General features: G+C 41.1%; 1 protein-coding gene and 1 non-coding gene across 3 annotated transcripts in view; both read left to right on the top strand.

The window, feature by feature from the left end:
• The window catches only part of MAML2 (mastermind like transcriptional coactivator 2), a 343,681-nt gene extending 323,259 nt beyond the window's left edge, over positions 1 to 20,422 (top strand). The window contains exons 3-5 of one of the 2 annotated variants that reach the window (XM_072726219.1): positions 5,001 to 5,204; positions 11,579 to 11,693; positions 15,900 to 20,422. In XM_072726219.1, the coding sequence (XP_072582320.1) occupies positions 5,001 to 5,204; positions 11,579 to 11,693; positions 15,900 to 16,918 (1,338 nt within the window). In that variant the 3' untranslated portion in view covers positions 16,919 to 20,422. The remainder of the gene's footprint in view (positions 1 to 5,000; positions 5,205 to 11,578; positions 11,694 to 15,899) is intronic. The other variant, XM_072726220.1, reaches the window with a different exon arrangement.
• LOC112915918 (small nucleolar RNA SNORA11) lies at positions 537 to 666 on the top strand. The gene has a single exon (XR_003234204.1). It is a non-coding gene; the product is annotated as a small nucleolar RNA SNORA11 (small nucleolar RNA).
• Positions 20,423 to 20,918: the final 496 nt, after the last annotated feature.

Here is a 20,918-nt window from a genome sequence, read left to right as displayed (position 1 = left end):
GACTCGATCCCAGAACTCCAGAAGATCTAGATTTTAATCTTAAAGCACCAGTAGATATCATACCACCTAATGGAAATTGTTATGCATGCTATTTACTGCAGTAACTTTGAGTGAGGATGTACGTGGGGATGTGATGTGTGTATCTGAGACTCCTAGATCAACTATAAGCCAGAGATCTTTTTTTAAGGATTTTTAAGGATAGATTTATTTATTTATTTATTTATTTATTTATTTATTTATTTAAGACAGACAGAGAGAGTGGGGGGGCAGAGACCGAGGCAGAGGGAGAAGCAGACTCCATACAGGGAGCCTGATGTGAGACTCCATCCCAGGACCACGGGATCATGCCCTGAGTCAAAGGCTCAACCGCTGAGCCACCCAGGTGTCCCCAAGCCAGAGTTCTTAATCTCAAATGCCTACATGAACCAGGCAAGTAATAGAAATGAGGGAAATGGGTAGATAAAATAAAATAAGAAATAGTGGGGACTGTGGCCCACTGGAGGGCAAAGTTTGTGTTTAAAATATGATGGGAGCATGGGGTGTGCTCAGAGCAGGGAGCCTGAAGAAATGGCTCCTCTGTTTATAACACACCCAAGAGGAATCTGGGTTTGTTGTGACAAGAGGCACAAAATGTGTGGCCTTCCTATGAACAGACACCCTACACGTGTCCCACCTTGCATCTCCACATGTCTTCTGGATAGGACCAACAGCCTAAGGCTTTGTAGGCCTCAATCCTGGAGGCAGAAATCCTGGGAGTTGAGGCATGGGTAAGGTCCAAGACAGCCCACCCCTATCCCCCACCCTGTGCAGGAACTGGGCTACAGCACTGGGACTGGAAAGGGGCCACCTGGAGCCAGTGGTGCAACAACAGATCTGCCTGGCTGGAAGCAAATGTTTATCATCCTCTCACACTGAGATACCTGGAATAAGAAGATTCCCAGTAGCAGCCCACCCAACTATGAATTCCTCTAGGGCCTGTGAGCCCTTCACAAGACCAGCAAGATGAACGTGCTGAAATTCATCACCCAGAATCAGGACTGAGACCCCCAGAAGTGGAAGGCTCATTTATTGGAGGCTGTGGATGATTCCTTCAAGGCAATAGATGTGGAAATGGCTCAGGCACATGCCAGGGCCAAGATGAGGGCCCAGATGAACATTGAGGATGAAGCTCTGATTGGATGGTTGGAGCTGGGATGACATATGGGTGTAGCTTCTGACCTGGTAGGATGACAGAGATTTTAGCAGTCACTGGGCTAGGATTCTCTTGGCTCCTGGGCCAGATACCATCAGTACATTCTGAATGGCAACCATGCCAACAGGAGTGCTGCTTGGAGAGCTGGTATTAGCAGTGGCACCAGTGGTGTGGCCAACACCAGCTCCACCCTCCAGACCTGAAATGCTGCCAGGACAAGAAGAACAACAACTTCTCCTGGATCCAACAGTTATGATCCAAAACTAGATCCAAAACTCATCATATCAGAGTACCTCCTCAGATCCCTTCTTACCACAGTACTTCTACCTGCCTATCCAGGATGGCACACAAGATGAAACTGGCTTTGCCCTTCCTGTGTTCATTGTGTGCTTTTGTCCTGTTTTCATGTTTTTGCTATCAGTCTTACATTAACGTTGCAAAATTTTTTAAAAAGGTAAAATAAGGGATCCCTGGGTGGCACAGCGTTTTAGCGCCTGCCTTTGGCCCGGGGTGCGATCCTGGAGACCCGGGATCGAATCCCACGTTGGGCTCCCGGTGCATGGAGCCTGCTTCTCCTTCTGCCTGTGTCTCTGCCTCTCTCTCTCTCTCTCTCTGTGTGACTATCATAAATAAATAAATAAAAATTTTAAAAAAAAAGGTAAAATAAAATATAGGAGCAAAACATGCCACATCTATGATCCAGGTACACTTATAGTGTAAGCATCTTCACAAAAAAAAAAAATTTTTTTTTAAGATTGTATTTATTTAATCATGACAGACACACAGAGAGAGAGAGAGACAGGCAGAGACACAGGCAGAGGGAGAAGCAGGCTCCATGTAGGGAGCCTGACATGGGACCTAATCCCGGGTCTTCAGGATCACACCTGGGGCCAAAGGTGGCGCCAAACCACCGGGCCATCAGGGCTGCCACAAACAATGGTATCTCTGCCATTTACAAAATAATAAAGAAATAAGAAAAATACTAATTGCTAAAATTTAATCAAGTACCTACAGAGTGCCTAGAACTGCTCTAAATTTCATCTGATTTAATTTTTGTCATTAATGTAATTACTTCTACTTTACAAATGAAGAAATTAAGGTGTAATACTTAGTCAATGCATATTGTCTGCTCTATTAATAAATAATCGGATATTAAGAAATAAAAGCAAGCACAGAAAAAAACAAAGTCTTAGGGCCCTGAACCAAGCCTCTAACCCTGGATGAAAGCAGCATCCTCCAAAGGACTTTCCATCAGAGAATGGCTCTCCGCTCCTCTTCCAACATCTCCAGGTAGGAGGATGAAGATCATTCTCTGGGCCCATCAGTAGCTCACTCTCCACAATGTAACGGAAACCTCTGCATTTCTGATAGAGTCCACACAGAACAGCTTTGTGCAATCTGGAAGGCCTATCTCCCTTACTTCCCAGTAAACAAACAAAACAGACTCTTGCTCCTGTGTGTTGAAATAACTCTAACAATTATGAGCAGCTGTCCTTATTAAGTGCTACTTCTGTGCTTAGTATTATTGGCATTGTATTATTTCCTCTCATTCTCACAGGGACCTCATGGAGTCAGTTCTGGTGCCCATTTTACAGATAAGGATACTGAGGCTCATAGAGGTAAATTAACTTCTCTGAGATCACACAGCTAATAAGTGCAGAAACTGGGATACGACTTAAAGCAGGCTTATCTGCAGAGCTCATGATCTTGCATACTGTGTGACCATGCCCACATCTCTAGTGGCTTGTAGGACATGTAGGGGTGAACTTTCTTCTCCAAGAACCAAGATGGATTTAACTTGGAGAGAACTGACTGGGCATTGCGTGCAGAAGTGTTGGAGAATGGCTATTTAAAGCCACATGGAGGATGTGCCTGCCTCAGAGCTCCCGTTATTTTTAGTTAACTGGTGAGGAGGACCGCCCCCCTCCCAGACCCTACAGCCTGCCCTTCTCCCCAACACACTCCCTTCCACATGCCTGTTGGAGGGTACTCATCTCTGCAGAATGTGCTCAATCCACACGTGCTCCATGGGCAGGTGGGTTTGCACAGCCCCAAAGTAGAAGCATCTTTTTCCCTCAACACTTCTCATCTTAGCTGAGAGACAATAGGTATGGTGATTGAGAAATAGAATTCTGGAGTCAGGCAGACCTGGCTTCCAGTCTTCCATCTGGGTGATGTCTGAGTTCAGGTTTCTCATCTGCAAATTTCAGATGATACTACTAGTTGTCGCTCATCATTTCGTTGGGAGGATTCAATGTGGTAAATCATGTGACACGTTGAGGACAGTGCCTGGCCTGTAATAAGGCTCAGTGCCTGGGCATCTTTAGGATTATTTTGTATCCCTTTGCTTTTGAGGTATTTGGTGAGCTCTGTAGCCCCAGAGACTACAGACACAAGGCCATACTTCCTGTTTCTCCAGGCTGTGGACTGGTAGCATTTTTTTTTTTTTTTTTTTTTTTTTTTTTAGTTTAGTAGCTAGCTAAAGAAAACAACACTTGATCTTAGCCAAAAGGCCGAGAAGCGATAGCTAAAGAAAACAAAATGAGATAAAAGGGAAGAGACTTTTCACAAATAGAGTATGTATGACTGCTTATGAGGCATCATAAGTGTTGCCTTATCTTTTTAATCTCTGGTAATTTCACACAGTCCAGATGGAGAATGGATTTTATTGCTTCCATAATGCAATGTTTCTCAAAGAGCATACCCTGAACCAATGAGTAGATTTGGTAGTAGTAGTAGAATTACCTGACCAGGGACCCAGTCTATAGTCTCAGAATTTCTGGAGCAAGTCCAGAGCATCGGTTTCCCCAGTGAATATCATCAAAGAGGAACCTTTGACTTTGTACTTGTATCATATCTAAGACTTGATTCTGTATTTTCTTCTATTTTTCTACGTAAGCATGTGATTTCTTCCTTAATTAGATACATTCTTCAAGGTGGGAAGAGTTCTTGTATCCCCAACAATGTGTACAGCTAGAATTTTCTTGTAAATCCAGCAGTGTACAAGCCTAAATACATCATTGGGAACTCATGAAAACATTTTGCTAGGTTTAAGCTTTCTTCTCTACAAGGTCCTGACATGTCAGTGCCTTAAAATTGGTAGAGCCTTGGAGTTATAATGGCAATTCACTGATACCCAATATTACTAATATACAATGTTGAGTTTTTTATCAATACTTTATCATTGTTGGTTTGGTGTTCTTTTGCTGATTGATAGATAGATTGGAATTCCTGACTTACTGACCAGAGAGCAAAACTAACAAGTCTCTGAAAAGTGAAGTCCCTTCCAAGTTTCCAAAACAGAAACTCACAGGCCTTCCCGACTTATCACTGAAAGCTGGGCCCCTTCTGACCAAAGTTGTTATTCAACTTATAAACATATGCACTGAAACATAATTTTTGTTGCAGGATCAGCAATGATATGTGCTAACTTTAAGGAAAAGGAAGAACTTGTTACTTTATGATGTGTTTGTTCCTGAGCAATTGAGAGGTTTGCCATATGTTTTTGTGGTCGTTTTCTTTGAGGTTCCATCAACACCTTCTGGAATGTGGAGGTTCCACCATCAGAGTCATATGGGAGCTTTTCCAGTGCCCTAATGTCATTAACCCAGCTGCTTTGGTTGCTGTAATGTGCATTTATTCCTCCTACATTTAAAAAGCAATTCTCTGATCTTCAACCCATTTAACCATGTTTGATCTTAACAAGATGAAAAAATGTTTGGAATCTAAGCTTATGATCTTTGTGCTACATTTTTCTTCTTTTAATTCACAGTAGCTTCCCCCCACCCCACCCCCTTCTCTTCTTTAGGATCAACACTCTGTGGTAGGCCAGAACACAGGCCCCAGTCCAAGTCCCAACCCCTGCTCAAATCCAAACACCGGAAGTGGTTACATGAACTCCCAGCAATCACTGTTGAATCAGCAGTTGATGGGAAAGAAACAGACTCTACAGAGGCAGATCATGGAGCAGAAGCAACACCTTCTCCTCCAGCAGCAGATGCTGGTTGATGCGGTAAAACTTTCTCCTCATTTCTACTGCATGTTCCTATTGGCCTACCAGTGGGAATTCATTATTTCCCCTTTCTGTTCACTGCCCTTTGATCCATGCCTACTGAGGTGATAGCAACAAGAGTGTCTTGGCTGGAAGTGAAGCTAATTGTATACCTAAGTTAAAGCACTGCAGGAAAACAAAACAAAACAAAACAACCACCTACTTGATTTACCAGCTGCTGGACAGTTGGAATGCATGGCACCCCACCTACCTGGCCCTGCCCAGCCCAGGAATGTTAAGAACCACCAACATAGGCATTTGAATAAGGCAAAAGGAGACATTTTTGTGCTGCAGCCCTGATGGGCAGAAATAGTGGACAGAACTTAAATCAGCTGGAATCTAAACTGACTTTAGAGATAAAAGGAATTTCAACAACAGTTGTATAAAGCCAGCATGGAGTTTCAAAACTTAAGATTTGGCATTCCAAAATAAAGCATCTCAGAATGAGGGATGTTTGTAAAGAACATTGAAGAGATAGTTCCAGCTTTGGCCATAGTTAAATGATCTTAAAGAAAGGAAAGGTGGGGGATCCCTGGGTGGCGCAGCGGTTTGGCGCCTGCCTTTGGCCCGGGGTGTGATCCTGGAGACCCGGGATCGAATCCCACATCAGGCTCCCGGTGCATGGAGCCTGCTTCTCCCTCTGCCTGTGTCTCTGCCTCTCTCTCTCTCTCTCTGTATGACTATCATAAATAAATAAAAATTAAAAAAAAAGAAAAGAAAAGAAAGGAAAGGTGGTTATTTCAGCAGCAGGACTCAGGCATCAGCCCTGCCTCACTGTTCATCTGCTCTCTCGTCCATGTCCTGGGACATACACTCAGGCCCTGGTCCAAGCACTTCCTGCCTCCAAACACGAAGCCTCCTCTCCAAGTTTCATTCTCTCCCTTCAGATGATTTGGCCCAAATGAAAAAAAGGGTGGGGGCAGAGTTAGTCATCTCCAGGTTGAGGTTCCATAGAGGCAAGGTACCCAAAAATGTGAAAAACAAATTTAAAAATTTTGGTGCTTAAAGAGCTTTGACATAAAAGTCTGAAATCTAGGCTGTGATAAGTGCTATAATTCATTCAGTAAATATTAACTGATTTATAGAAAACAAATCAGTGAGAAAACAGCTATAAATAAGATAGACCCAGTCTCTGTCCTTAAGGAGCTCAGAGCTCACAGGGATGTCAAATAAATAGGCAATTGTAAGGCATGTGATTAAATGCTAGAAATGGTCTCAGAGAGGAAGTTATGTCTACTGAAGATCTGAAATGTGATGGGGGAGAGAGGAGGCGGGTGTTCAGGCCAGAAGAACCAGCAGATTCAAAGACTCAGAGACAGTAACGTACACTACATATGATGTAGTATATGGAGGTAGAGGATAAGGAAGTAATAGGCAAGGAGGCCAGAGAGGAGAGGCCAGTGGATAGAGCTTGATAAATTACATCGTCTTAAAAACCGATGGAGAGGACTTAAAGGATTTTAAACAAGGAAACACCAGACTCAGATTTGCATTACAACAAAGTATGAACACAGTAAGGGAAAATGTAATGGAAGAAAGATAAAATCAGCCCGGGGAGATTAAAGAGTCTCCCAGAAGAGGTAAAATTTGACTTTGACTTTGACCTTGAACACTGTAGGATTCTGACGGATAGAGTAAGTAAGGTCCTCCATTCCAGGTGAAGAGGGGTAAGACAACAAAAGTTATAGCCCAGAGGTATATTTGTTTGTGGGTTTGAGATTATATTCTGAAATATTTGATACACAATGAAAAGTGTAAATAGTAACATAATCATTATTTTTAAGGAATGACAAATGGAATAACTTTGGAGTCTAGAGCAGGTGAAAAATAGTGAGAAATGAATAAGGAATAGAAAGCAACAAATTTACGGGTGACCTGGAGTACTGCCCTAAGGTATAGGTGGAGGAGTGCCACTAACAGGATCACAAAGTGACACAACCAATTTCTTCTAAAAGTTATGTGTAAGTTATGAAAACTCTAGCTGTCCCACCAATCCCCTCTTCTTTTGATCTTCGCCAACCAAATAGCTCAGAAACAAGGGCAGTAGGAGAGAAAAACATACAATCCAAGATTCGGCACACTCTCATTATTCCCATCAGTACTTCTAGTGTGCTGAATTATAACATGCAGAGGTTGAATTTCTGGATTTTTCAGTTCTGATTAAAAGGCAAGGAAACCTGCCAGGAGGGTCGAGTCCTGGCAGTGGCCTAACTCTCATTGGGCCCCAGTTGAGTCACCACTGGGACAGGTGCAAAGGGCAGTGGCATAAGCTGTGAGAGGTGAATGAGAAGGGAATTGCTGTTTTTGTGATTTTTATAAACCATTCACATTTCTCTTTGTTTGGACACCATTGAGAGTGCCTGTGCTTTTTAGCATATCCAGGAAGAAACAGTCTTTGATATGGCTTTACATTAGCATATGCTTTGTAGTCATTTCCAGTCAGTTGGCAAGGCCAGAAAGGCGCCTAAATAGAGACATTTTCTCATGAAAGTGCGTTATCCTTACTCCCACCAATGAAGCACAACAGGAGATGAGTAGTATGTAACACTGTGGGCATCATAATAACCAACACATTTTGTGCACCTTCTGTGTGCCAGGCACCATGCCAAGCTTTCACAGAGGTAAAGGATTAGTCCTTACAATTGGAGTACTAGGAAGATCCTAGAAGTATCTACAGTTCACATTTTGAGATGGCAAAACTGAAGCAGGACAGGTCAGTCAACAGAGATTACTTCTTTTTTTTTAAATATTTTATTTATTTATTCATGAGAGACAGAGAGAGAGAGAGGGGCAGAGACACAGGCAGAGGGAGAAGCAGGCTCCATGCACGAAGCCCGATGTGGGACTCGATCCCAGGACCCCAGGGTCACACCTTGAGCCAAAGGCAGACGCTCAACCACTGAGCCACCCAGGCGTCCCAGAGATTACTTCCTTTTTTTTTTTTTTTTAATTTTTATTTTTTTATGATAGTCACACAGAGAGAGAGAGAGAGAGAGAGAGGCAGAGACATAGGCAGAGGGAGAAGCAGGCTCCATGCACCGGAAGCCCGATGTGGGATTCGATCCCGGGTCTCCAGGATTGCGCCCTGGGCCAAAGGCAGGCGCCAAACCGCTGCGCCACCCAGGGATCCCCCAGAGATTACTTCTATTATAGGTTTTCAGGTCCAAGTGATCGGGTTGAATTATTGGGTCCAAGATCATATAACATTAGCTGATAAGTTAAATTTCAGGTTGCACAGTAGTCTCAGGGATGGCCTGTGAGATTACACTTACACAGAATGGGAGTGTCATCCTCTTGCATAGAATGGGAATGGGAGCAATCTGCTTTCCATGTTGGAGTCTGGTCTTTGCTATTCCTCAGACTCAAGTGACAGCATGGCAGTTCCATGATAGTCCATAGGCAAGGCCATTGAATGTAATTCATCTGTGAAAAAGTAGTTCAAGAAACTAAAGTTTCTAGAGATGTATTGTTAACTCTTTGGACAACCTAATTTAGCCTTCAGGGAAATAAAGTCAGTAAGTAGATTAAATATATATAAAAATAAGTTCAGATTTGAGATCTAGTCTTTAATCAGGAACCAAGGGCCTGATGCTGTCTTCTGTGTGTGCGTGTGTGTGAAGAGAGAGAGAGAGACACACACACACACACGCACATATTCACAAACCCTGTTTTCTGCAATATAAACAGCAGAGGGATGCCTGGGTGGCTCAGAGGTTGAGCGTCTGTCTTTGGCTCAGGGCGTGATCCTGGAGTTCCGGGTTTGACTCCCACATCGGGCTCCCTGGAGGGAGCCTACTTCTCCCTCTGCCTGGGTTTCTGCCTCTCTCTCTCTGTCTCTCGTGAATAAATAAACAAAATTTTAAAGTATATATATATATGTATATATAAACAGCAGAAACACCTAGTTACATAAGAAAAAATGATAGATGTTTTTGAAAAAGAGAAGAATTCAGAAGGTCCCGTGCTTGGCAAAAAAATCAAAACTGTCAGCTTGCACAATAGTTTACAACAGGAATGGTTGAACATCACCACATTTGGGTTCATGGAACATCTCAAGCTGTTTCTGAAACATTTAGGGTTTGGGCAAAACCATAAAGACTTTCACCAACCACTTTTTTCCTTAATTTGTCAACCCATATTTAAAAGAAATGTAATCCATATGTTTCTGATTCATTTACACTTAGCTCATCAAAATTGTGTTTTACATGAATTACTTGATGGCCCAAAACCCCTGCGAGTTTTTCAATTTTTTTTTTTCTTAGAAACAAGAATTTGAACTTGGTTTGTTGTTTTAAGGGCATTTTTTTTCTTCATAGTAGATTTGTTCAAGTTAGAAAGCTCAGGAAATTGAGAAATACATGATTTAAGTGGGATCTGAGGTAGCCAGTGCACATTTGACATCCATCTAATTTATCCATCTATCTTTACAAAGTTTTCTATTTATTGACTTTTCTAGAATTATATTGTTCTCTGTCTACCTGTGTCAGTTATGTTTATCTTTGAAAATGGAGGTTGCTTTGGGGTGCATACAAAGTTGCAGTAAAGCAATTCTAAAAACTTCCTGACCCATACTGAGAAATAAAAAAGTAGTCCTTAACTTCCAGAACTGATTGGACACTCACAGCCAGGCCATTTGGTTTTTGTCAGACATAAACAATCTTATAGAATACCAACTTCAGATGGGATTACTCTGAGACCATGATAAAATGAGACAAAATAAAGCCACTTCATAATTTTATCTAAATACAGATACAGGGATCCCTGGGTGGTGCAGCGGTTTAGCGCCTGCCTTTGGCCCAGGGCGCGATCCTGGGGACCCGGGATCGAGTCCCACATCGGGCTTCCGGTGCATGGAGCCTGGTTCTGCCTCTGCCTGTGTCTCTGCCTCTCTCTCTCTCTCTCACTGTGTGCCTATCATAAATAAATTAAATTAAATTAAAAAATTAAAAAAAATAAATAAATACAGATACAAGGTCACTCTGTAACCCACAAAATACCAAGCCTCCCTTTTGCTAAATGAGCAACAGCTACTGCTTGACTCAATGATGGAATCAACCTCACTTTGACAGCTTACAATCTGGAACAATCAAGGAACAATCTTGCTTCCTTGGACCCTCCCTTTATCACCCAATCAGCACCCAAATCCTATGATAGGTTCTTTCTAATGCTATAGTACTGAGATACCCCGTGGTCCTCCATGATGTCTCCTTTACTTCAATGAGTAATAAACCCAGTATGTGTGTTCCTGGCGACCTTTGGCTAAAGGCATTGACAATATAAAAAGAAAGTACCTATTTCCTCTTTTAGATCCCAAACTGGCTTACTCTAGAGGACTAAAGGTGGCTGATTCCAGAAGGAAGAAAAGAAGGAGGCCTGGGAGACTTCTGTGCTTTGGGAATGGGGCACAGAGAAACAAAAAAGCAAGTGTTGTATTGTGTGGCAGGGAAAGAGCCAGAGTCTTTGACTTAGGATTCGTTTCTGTTCCACCACTCTGTTCTTTGGCGAGTTACTTGGCCTAAGGAAGCTTCTATTTCTTCATCTATTAAGTAGGAATAATCACACCTATCGTCACGGGTTGTTTGAGATGGGGAAAATGAGGTAATATGCATATAATGCCCCTACCAGTCCCTGATAGGTTATCTCCTGATATCTCCTCCTAGGTAGGGTTACCAGATTTAACAAATAAAAATACAGAATTCCCAAGTGTCCTGTATTTTCTTTGGCAACGCTACTCCTATTCCTTCCACACTCTGTGGGACCAGAATTAAATCATAGGTACCAAAGCATATCAGGTGTGCTGCAAAATAGAACTAGAAACACCATCTCAGAAATCACAGGAATTGGAGCAGCCCGGGTGGCTCAGCAGTTTAGTGCTACCTTCAGCCCAGGACATGATCCTGTAGACCCAGGATCTAGTCCCACGTCAGGCTCCCTGCATGGAGTCTGCTTCTCCCTCTGCCTGTGTCTCTGCCTCTCTCTCTCTCTCTCTCTCTCTCTGTGTGTCTCTCATGAATAAATAAATAAAATCTTAAAAAAAAATCACAGGAATTTAGCTCTCACTGAAATCTAATTGCAAAATAAAATGAGATTAGCTCCTAGACTCAAAACACATGCTGAGAGTTAAAGAGTGGTAAAAATTATACTTCCAGGCAGGAAATTCATTGAAATTGAAAAGACCGGTCTCTGAAGTAAGACTAGTATAGTAAATAAAGTCCATGATTTGCAACTATTGCTATAAAATTGTTCTCACCGTCTTTTTAAAATGACAGTCTATAAATGTTTACAAGTGGGTAAGTGAGCATGCCACTTAATATGTTTTCATTTGTGTTTTCCAGGAGAAAATAGCTCCACAGGATCAGATAAATAGACATTTGACAAGGCCACCCCCAGATTACAAAGACCAAAGAAGAAGCGCGGGCAGTATGCAGCCGACTGCTGCTCAGTATTCTGGTGAGTGTTCTTAAAAATCAGTAAAAATCATAACTGCAGAAGAAAAAAACTTCAGTTTTTAACATTTCCTCCTCTCCCTGACTCATATGGAAATGTCACATCTTTCTTAAATCTTGCACTAGTTCCCATTTAACTTTCAGATCAAGACTGAAGTTGAGTGTTTTAGTCCTTTCTTGCTGATTCTTGTCCTCTCTCTATTCACATTCACATATTTTACTGCCCTCCAAATTACCTCTGAGAGCTCAAGAGAGTTTAAATTTTTTCTAACTTCTTAGTTTGACCATTCTTCTCTCAGCAAGGTATCCTGACTCAAATCATGTAAGGTAAGCAGACATTCTTCCCTCTTGGAATTTGCATTAAGCCCAATCTTCTTGTCTCCACTTTTGGGCTTATAAGAGACAGATAGTCCTGACACCAAGATATCATTGGAAAGCAAATGACATCTTTATGAAGTCTCTCAAAAACTCACAGGTTGACTGCATTTAAGATCCAAAGTAAAGCTTTTTAGTAGGTCACTCAACATTACATGGGTAGTAGGCATTACCTCTAAAATCTCTACTCTACTCTCTGAACCCTAAAGGAACTTCTCCCAGACCTAACCTAGACTGTCCCTGCCTTCTGTTTAGTACCTTTCTGCACTTTCTCATGTAAATTAAGTTTATCCTCTATTTTTCCAAGTTCTCCCTGATTTATCTGTTACCTTCATCCATCCACAAAGCCATACAGAAGAGCCTCTAAAAAAAGGAAGGGCTAGGAGTATTCCTGTTTTTATTTTTATTTTTTTAAATTTATTTATGATAGGAATACAGTGAGAGAGAGGCAGAGACACAGGCAGAGGGAGAAGCAGGCTCCATGCACCGGGAGCCTGACGTGGGATTCGATCCTGGATCTCCAGGATCGCGCCCTGGGCCAAAGGCAGGCGCCAAACCGCTGCGCCACCCAGGGATCCCTATTCCTGTTTTTAAAATATTTTCTGGTCCTGTTGTGCTTAGCTATAACTATGTTGTTCTAATGTATTTAAACTCTTTCAAATGTACTGGACTGCCTCTCGCCAATAAAATTAGGAATGGGATGTATACATTCCACTCTCTAAGATTAGTTTGTCTCAGGCCGAAAATTGGATTCTCTATTTGATTCTGTCCTCAACGTGGCTGAAAGACAAGGTGGAGGTTCATTTGGAACATGGTTCTTGCACCATGGCCTATCAGTAGGTTTAGGGGAGGCTAGGAGCCCTTTGAAATATTATACAAAATTCACAGTGGATGTTTGGGCTTTTCTTTCCCACTCATAGAAAAGAATCTCAAGGATAGCAGTCTCAGGCTGATGTTATGGCTGTACTGTGTTGTCAGGGATCCAGGCTTCTTTTGTCTTTCTGCTCCACCTTCTTTAACATGCACCTTCCACCCTAAAGGTTGCCTTGTGACCACCACACTGCCATCCTTCACATCAGTATTCCAGATAGAATGGCAAAAGAGGGGAAAAGGAGAATGTCTTCCCAAATGAGTCAGAATCTCTTTTCAAAATAGGTTTCTTGAGGGGCGCCTGGGTGGCTCGATTGGTAAAGCATCTGCCTTCAGCTCAGGTCATGATCACAGGTCATGATCCCAGACATTCCTCCCTCTTGGAATTTGCATTAAGCCCAATCCTCTTGTCACCACTTTTGGGCTCATAAGAGACAAATTAAGACCCGCATCAGGCTCCCAGCTCAGCAGGGAACCTGCTTCTCCCTCTCCCTCTGCTGCTCCCCCTGCTTGTGAGCCCTCTCTCTCTCAAATACCTAAAGTCTTTTTTAAAAAATAGATTTCTTAGACTCACACCTAATAACTTCTACCTTTAGCTGGAATTTATTCATGTGGACCCCTCTATCACTGAGGAAGTTTGGGAAATGTGATTTTTCAGCTGGGCACATTGTTGCAAAATCAGGGGCCCATTTCTAAGGCAGACAGGGAGGATGGCTACTTCATAGGCACTGGCAAGCCACTTTCACAGTGCAAATGGGGATCTTCTTAAGGGAGGGATCCTTGGCAACCAATTGCTGCCCCAAGTGGGTAAGAGCCACTACTCGAGAGCATCATACTTCCCATGTCTTCTGAGGATGAAATAAGCAACAAGCACAGCACAAACTTTTTTTTATCATTTTTTACTTTAATCTCAGTGCAGTAATGATCACCTTGTCCAGATGTTAATATCAGGAATGATGTATGAAAAGCACATGGTACAATTTTTACCACCTATTAGGAATGTTCAAATATGAACTGATAGATATCCATGATCTTTATGGAAATTCTCTCTACTGTGGTTGTTTAAAACTATTTGCTCTCTTCATAAACCTACTCAGGGCATATTGTCAAAACAGAGGGTACCTAGAGCGAATGACTTTTTAAAACCTCTAAATTTTTTCTCGTAGCTGTTTCATAGTGTCCATTCCCTTATGGTGAAACCTTTAGATCCCAAGATGGTGTTGCTTACCATCATCAGCTGTGTGTCAATTCCCTACCATTCAAGCAGCTCCTGTGTGACTCTGATCCCTCTTTATCAAACTCTTACTACCCTACTGGTGCAGGGGTCTGTGCTCAGTCTGGACATACAAGGAGATACAAGAGACTGTTCTTGCCTTCTATGGGTATGTAGTGGAAGGCATTTAAAAACAGATAGCAAGGATTTCAGTCTATCAGGCTGTGTGCCATGCTAGCTCTCCCCAAGCCAGGGGGGGTTCCCTAGGGCTACAACTACAGCCATGTTCTTCTCATGCAGAGCTGTTCTGATGTTTCTATGTGTGTCTAATTCTTGTTTCTTAGTACTTCTGATTCTCTGAGATTCCCTGTATCTGTGCAGGGAGAGTACTTTGAAAGAAGACCTTTTTCCAAATTATATATTTACGTATCTAATTTACTCATTCATTCGATATTAATTGAATGCCTACTTTGCACCATCCACTAAGAGAATACGACAGTGAACAAATGAAGCAAAAATGTTTTCCCCTATGGAACTTATTAATCTACTGGACGCTTATTTTTATCTTTCTGGTATTCCATTTTGCTTCTCAAGATGTCTTCCCATGATGACTTTCACCTGCCCAAATCAGGAAGATTTTAACGTGCTGATTAATTGCTATTTGATATGGTGAGCCTCCCTATTTGGCAGCCTATGATTGATGGTTCCACTTTGAGGTTCCATGGATTTCCCAATACAAAAGCAAAGTGCTAAATGAAAACATCAAAGAGCAAATCCTGCTGGAAAGAGCAGTCTGGAATATCAGGCAAAGCTCAGTGAGGGGCTTAGACCTTGGCCTGGGCTTTGAAGAAAAAGTAGGGCTTGGCCAGTTAAGAAGGGCATCATATGATAGGGAAATAGCATGAATAAATGTGGCTCATGGTAACGATGCAATAGTAACTAAACCTCTTGGAGTAGAGGGTTTTCCACATAGAAATCATCACTGGAGCATGGACACTTTGAGTTCCAGATGTTTAAAGAGATGGGAATTTACCCTTCAGACCTTTGGGGGCCACGCATGGAAGCCCCTTGAATAGGGGTGATGCGGATGAATAACTGGACATGATTTTCAAGGCCATAGGTTTGGAATATTAATCTAGTAGCCATGTATAGGATTCATCCACACTTTTTTATTTGGACACGGGGTAACCAGTAGCATGGATTTCACGACAGCTGGTTCATCAAAATTGTAGTCTTCAGTCTTGAAACAGAGTAAAGGTAATTCAAAATGAAAGAAAGAGGGGCACCTGGGTGGGTCAGTGGTTGAGCATCTGCCTTTGGCTCAGGTCATGATTCCAGAGTCCTGGGATCAAGTCCTGCATCAGGCTCCCTGCATGGAGCCTGCTTCTCCCTCTGCCTGTGTCTCTGCCTCTCTCTGTGTCTCTTATGAATAAATAAATAAAATCTTTTTTAAAAAAGAAAGATTAACTATCATGACTCCAGAAGAGAAAGAAAGTAAAACCTAAAAACTAGATCCATTTTATTGTAGCCTTCTTTCTATGACATGTAGACTCTTGACTAAGGGTTGACCTAGATGATACTTCTTTCCAGAAGCTGTCTTACTTCTTTTATATAAAATGCTGTGATGATTATTTCTCTTTATTTGTTCTTACACCTGCAAACAGCTTCAGAACTGATAAGTTATTGCAAATTGCTCTAAAAGAGGAGATAACCTATGGCTGTAAACTAATATAAATATCTTCTTTTTCTTAGGTGGCTCATCAACAGTAAGTTTAAACTCCAATCAGGCTTTGGCAAACCCAGTTTCCACACATACCATTTTGACCCCGAACTCCAGCCTCCTGTCTACTTCCCATGGGACAAGAGTACCATCATTACCCACAGCAGTTCAGAATATGGGGATGTATGGAAATCTGCCTTGCAGCCAACCTGGTACATACAGCGTCACTTCAGGAGTCAACCAGTTGACCCAACAGAGAAACCCAAACCAACTGATAGCAAATCAAAACAACCCTCTGATGCCACGGCCCCCTACCTTAGGAGCAAGTAATAATAATAGTGTGGCCACTTTTGGAGCAGGACCTGTTAGCAATTCACAACAATTAAGACCAAATTTAACCCATAGCATGGCAAGCTCTGTGCCAGCACAGAGAACAGCAAATGTGATGATCACATCCAGCACAACAGCACCAAACTGGGCCTCTCAAGAAGCAACCACCAAACAACAGGAAGCTCTGAAGTCCACGGCAGTCCGCTTCCCCACAGGTACACCTGCAGCCTATACTCCAAACCAGTCACTGCAACAGGCAGTAGGCAGCCAGCAGTTTCCCCAGAGGGCAGTGGCTCCCTCTAATCAGTTAACACCAGCAGTGCAAATGAGACCCATGAACCAAATGAGCCAGACATTAAATGAACAAACCATGGGTCCACTCAGAAGTCTAAATCTCAGACCCAATCAGCTAAGCACACAAATGTTGCCTAATTTGAACCAGTCAGGAACAGGGTTGAGCCAGTCGAGGACAGGCATGAGCCAGCCGCCATCCCTGACCTCGAGCAATTTTCCTTCACCCAACCAAAGTTCCAGGGCTTTTCAAGGAACTGACCATGGCAGTGACTTAGCTTTTGACTTTCTCAACCAGCAAACTGATAACATGGGCCCTGCCCTCAATAGTGACGCTGATTTCATTGATTCTTTATTGAAGACAGAGCCTGGTAACGATGACTGGATGAAAGACATCAATCTTGATGAAATCTTGGGAAACAATTCCTAAAGAAGAACAGGGAGACAGTTAACAAACTCCACGCACTAAAAAGCAGTATTTTACAAGGACCCTGGAAAGGCCAAACTCTTGACTTTTAGTTGGACAGCGTGAAGATGCCTTGGCTTAAATGTGGAAGCAGAAAACTGTAGTGCTTGGTTCACATGCTTGTTTTAAATCTCAAACCTGAAAGTAAAATATTGGGATCACTTTTCCCCCATCTAAACTCCAGGACACAGTATCCAGTTTACCCAAACAGAACTGATGTTGATGTGTAATTAGTTATGTAAAATAGGCTTCCCAAGCTCCTTTCCTCCCTGAGAGAAAAGTGATAGAGATTGTAGCTTGTTAAACCCCATGTCATCCGGAGGCACTAATTCCAAACAACAAGCAACAAATTCCTGAATTTGCTCTAACAGAAATAACTGTGGTTTTTATCTTCCCACTCTATCTTTTCATTTAGTTTTACTGAAACTTCCAGGGTAAGCTGAAATGTTGTAAGTTTGTTTGGAGGAACCAAACAGTCTCCTAAGTAGAGGAAAGCCAGAGAAACTAGAGACATCCAGTGGATCATAGAATTTCTCCCCCAGATTCACCTCTCACTTTGTCAGTTTTCCCCCATATGCCATACTTTAGCAACATGCTGTGTCTAGTGAGGAAACAAGATAGCAGAGCTATCCAATTTTATTTGGGCTTCCACAACCAGTTTCTGAATCCATTTCCAAGTCTTAGATACAATCACAAATTGTCCTAATCATACTGAAATATTAGGGCATACTTGTCCACATCAGATTTTACTATTTAAAAAAGAAAACATCCCACTGGACGTTGCTACGAGGGAGATTTATCGAGGCACAAATAACTTGGGGTGTTGCTTATTGCAGTGATGCCTGCTGGTTAGTTCCCATGCTGAGTGAAGTAGAGCCTTGTCTTCCCTGCTTCCCTTGATGGCCAGAGATTGACTTGTAAGAAAACTGAGGTAAAAAAAGGTATCTTGTTTGGATTGGAGATAAGAAACAGAAGATCAGGACAAGAAATGGTGGGTATGGTTGGGTACAAATCTGTTTCATAGGGTTTGAAGGAAAGCATAATTGAGAGAGAAAACAATCTGTCCCAACTGGGGCATATTTGGGTAATCAGCTAAATAGAACGTGATCTATTCCAGTAGCAATGGATTCATTCTTTGCTCCCTGATGTGATATATCTTTAGCACATTCTAGATGGACACTGCATATCAGCTTCTCGCCTTCAGGGCTGAGCACTGTATCAAAGAAAGAGTTTCCCTTGAGTCACATCACCGCAGTGCCCACACACAGATCAGCTGTAAAATGGGGAGGACGTGTGCTGATTTGGAAGGGATACAAAGCATCACTATCATTTTCCTCATTACGGAAGAACCTAGGTTATCTTCAGCCTTTTTAGTTGTATGCCCACAGATTCAATTATCAAATGTAATTTAACTGAACTTCTTTAAGAACTCTTTAAATGTCTGTTCTAAAAAGATGATATTTTGAGAGTTCTGCAAAGCCCTCTCAATCTTTAAAACGTCTAGAAGCACTCTCTTTCTTTTACATAATACCAACGTCACTGGCCCAGAATCTTTCCTGTGCTAGGTTGTAAATATGAATAAATTACTTGTTTTGTAAACTTTTGTAAAGAATATTTTGGTAGAAAGACTTAAAACATATTCTTTGGGTTATATTTATACATATGTGAAATAAATATACTATCAAAAGGTTATATTTTATACAAAAAGTAAACTGTTACCTTTTGTATGCTAATATACAAAGTTTTGTATAATATGATGGTTTATTTTTAGCTCTACACTTACACCGTAAGAGGTCAAGTGGGAACTTTTGAAAACTATCAAGAGGCTTGTTAGACAAATTTATATTCTGAAACCTCAATAAGAAAGCATTCCAGGTTTCAATTTTTTTTCCACTCCCAAATTATTTTTTAAACCCATAGTTCTTGTGTCTTATTTGATTATACTGCTGTGCACATTGTATTGGTTATTGTTGCATGTGGTCTACTGTGTGTTTTCCCATTTTATAAAACAGTGTTTCTCCATGCAAAAAAGGAAAAAAAATGTACATATAAACACTTTTATTTTATGACTCCTTCATGTTACTGTATATATTTGCCAGCACTTCCTAGTTACACTCTTGTGATTCAGCTTATTTTTATCCTAACATAAATAGTATGTTTTGTAGTAGCTATCAAATTTAAGAGATAAAGCAATCAGAATGTTTGGATTTTCTTCTATCTTAATGTGAATTTCATAATTAATGTCTATTTATTCAGCTATTCATTAAAATACAGGATTCTTTGGGAAAAAATGGTGTAGTCTATAGTTTCTGTTTTGGGGCAGCCTGTTACCAAAGATGACATAATTTTCTTGAAAGCTGAGATAATGACAATTTGATAGACAGAATGTAGCCAAAACTTTAAGATTTACAACATAAAAGCTATTGGAATCCAATCTCCCATTTATAGAGATACTGGACTACTTAATTGTTGGCATTGTTTATCATTCTGACATATTATACAGGAGGTAGAAGTCCTTTTTCTTTTTCTTTTTTTTTTATTCAAAGGCTAGAAAGCAGTTTAGGCAAATAAGTTTGGCTATAGAATGTAGCCAAAACTTTAAGATTTACAACATAAAAGCTATTGGAATCCAATCTCCCATTTATAGAGATACTGGACTACTTAATTGTTGGCATTGTTTATCATTCTGATATATTATACAGGAGGTAGAAGTCCTTTTTCTTTTTCTTTTTTTTTTATTCAAAGGCTAGAAAGCAGTTTAGGCAAATAAGTCATTCTTGGCTTTGTGTTAAGCCCAATGAAGATAAATAACCTTGCTCTAAGTGAACGCACTAATATTACTTGCATTACTGTAACTGTACCCATAACTGTAAAGATTTTAAGTTGTAAAACAAGTATTTTGTATTGTATGTAATTTCACGTGTTAAAAAATAGTTTTTAAAACTTCAGAAGTGGTTCTCTTTTATGAAAACAGACTTTCAGTCACTGACAATATTGTTGCTATTATCACAGGAAGTTCTGAGAACTACTAATAGTGATGGGCAGATTGATTCTCTGAGAAGCTTCTCCTACTAGTAAAATGCTGTCTTGTCTCCTGTTCTTGAGTTCACTTAGAAGGTTTGTATTAAAATCCTATATATATGCACAGCACTACTACTGAATAAACACTCTCTAGTGCTCAGGCATGGTGGGCCTTTGCCTGGGCGACTGTTTGGGCCAGTCTGAGTGAACTGGGGGCCAGGTAAACACAGCTCACTGAGCCTATGTACACATTCCTTCTTGAGAGTCAAAGAGGTTAAAAAAAAGATGGGAGGAGGCAATGGGAGCACTTCTCACCAAATGTTCTTGCTCCCTTGTTGAAATATGTTGCTGGGGTTTCATTGTCCCTTCCCCCTCTGCCAGAAAGATGTGTGGCATTATCCTTTTTATTCATGTTACTAATGGAGCAATAATAAAATTGACATTTTATATGGTCGCTGTCACTGACTCTGGAAAGTTCAATAGTAAACAAATGAAAACATTGATAAAAATAAATAAAATACAAACAAATTAAGAGGAAGAACTGTGCAATTCTAAAATTACCTATGAATCCTGGTGTGTACCCATGGAAATAGACTTGAGAGAAGAGATGAGAGAATAAAAGTACGAATAACCCAGGAGCTCCACTTCTTCCCACCCTGTGGTTGCGAAAGGCAGTTCAAATTCTTAAACATTTTATCTATTTACATTTTATGTTTCTCTGTAACTGTGTTTCCTCACCCCAAAATGAGAGCATGGGGCTGAAATAGCTCTATAGTCCTTTTCAACTATAAAATTTTGATTTTTTTCAAAGCTAAATGGAAAATTAACTGCAAAAAAACTCAAATAACATTATTTATAATCTAAAGAAATCACTGTTCAACCTTTTGAAAATCTTCAGATTATCAACCTTATGTGACAAAGCAGCCATCTCCTTGAAAATTAA

Source organism: Vulpes vulpes, chromosome 11 (assembly GCF_048418805.1).
Source record: "Vulpes vulpes isolate BD-2025 chromosome 11, VulVul3, whole genome shotgun sequence".
Classification (NCBI taxonomy): domain Eukaryota; kingdom Metazoa; phylum Chordata; class Mammalia; order Carnivora; family Canidae; genus Vulpes; species Vulpes vulpes.
The sequence above is the reverse complement of the archived record's forward strand: the minus strand, read 5'-3'. Positions and strand labels throughout refer to the sequence as shown.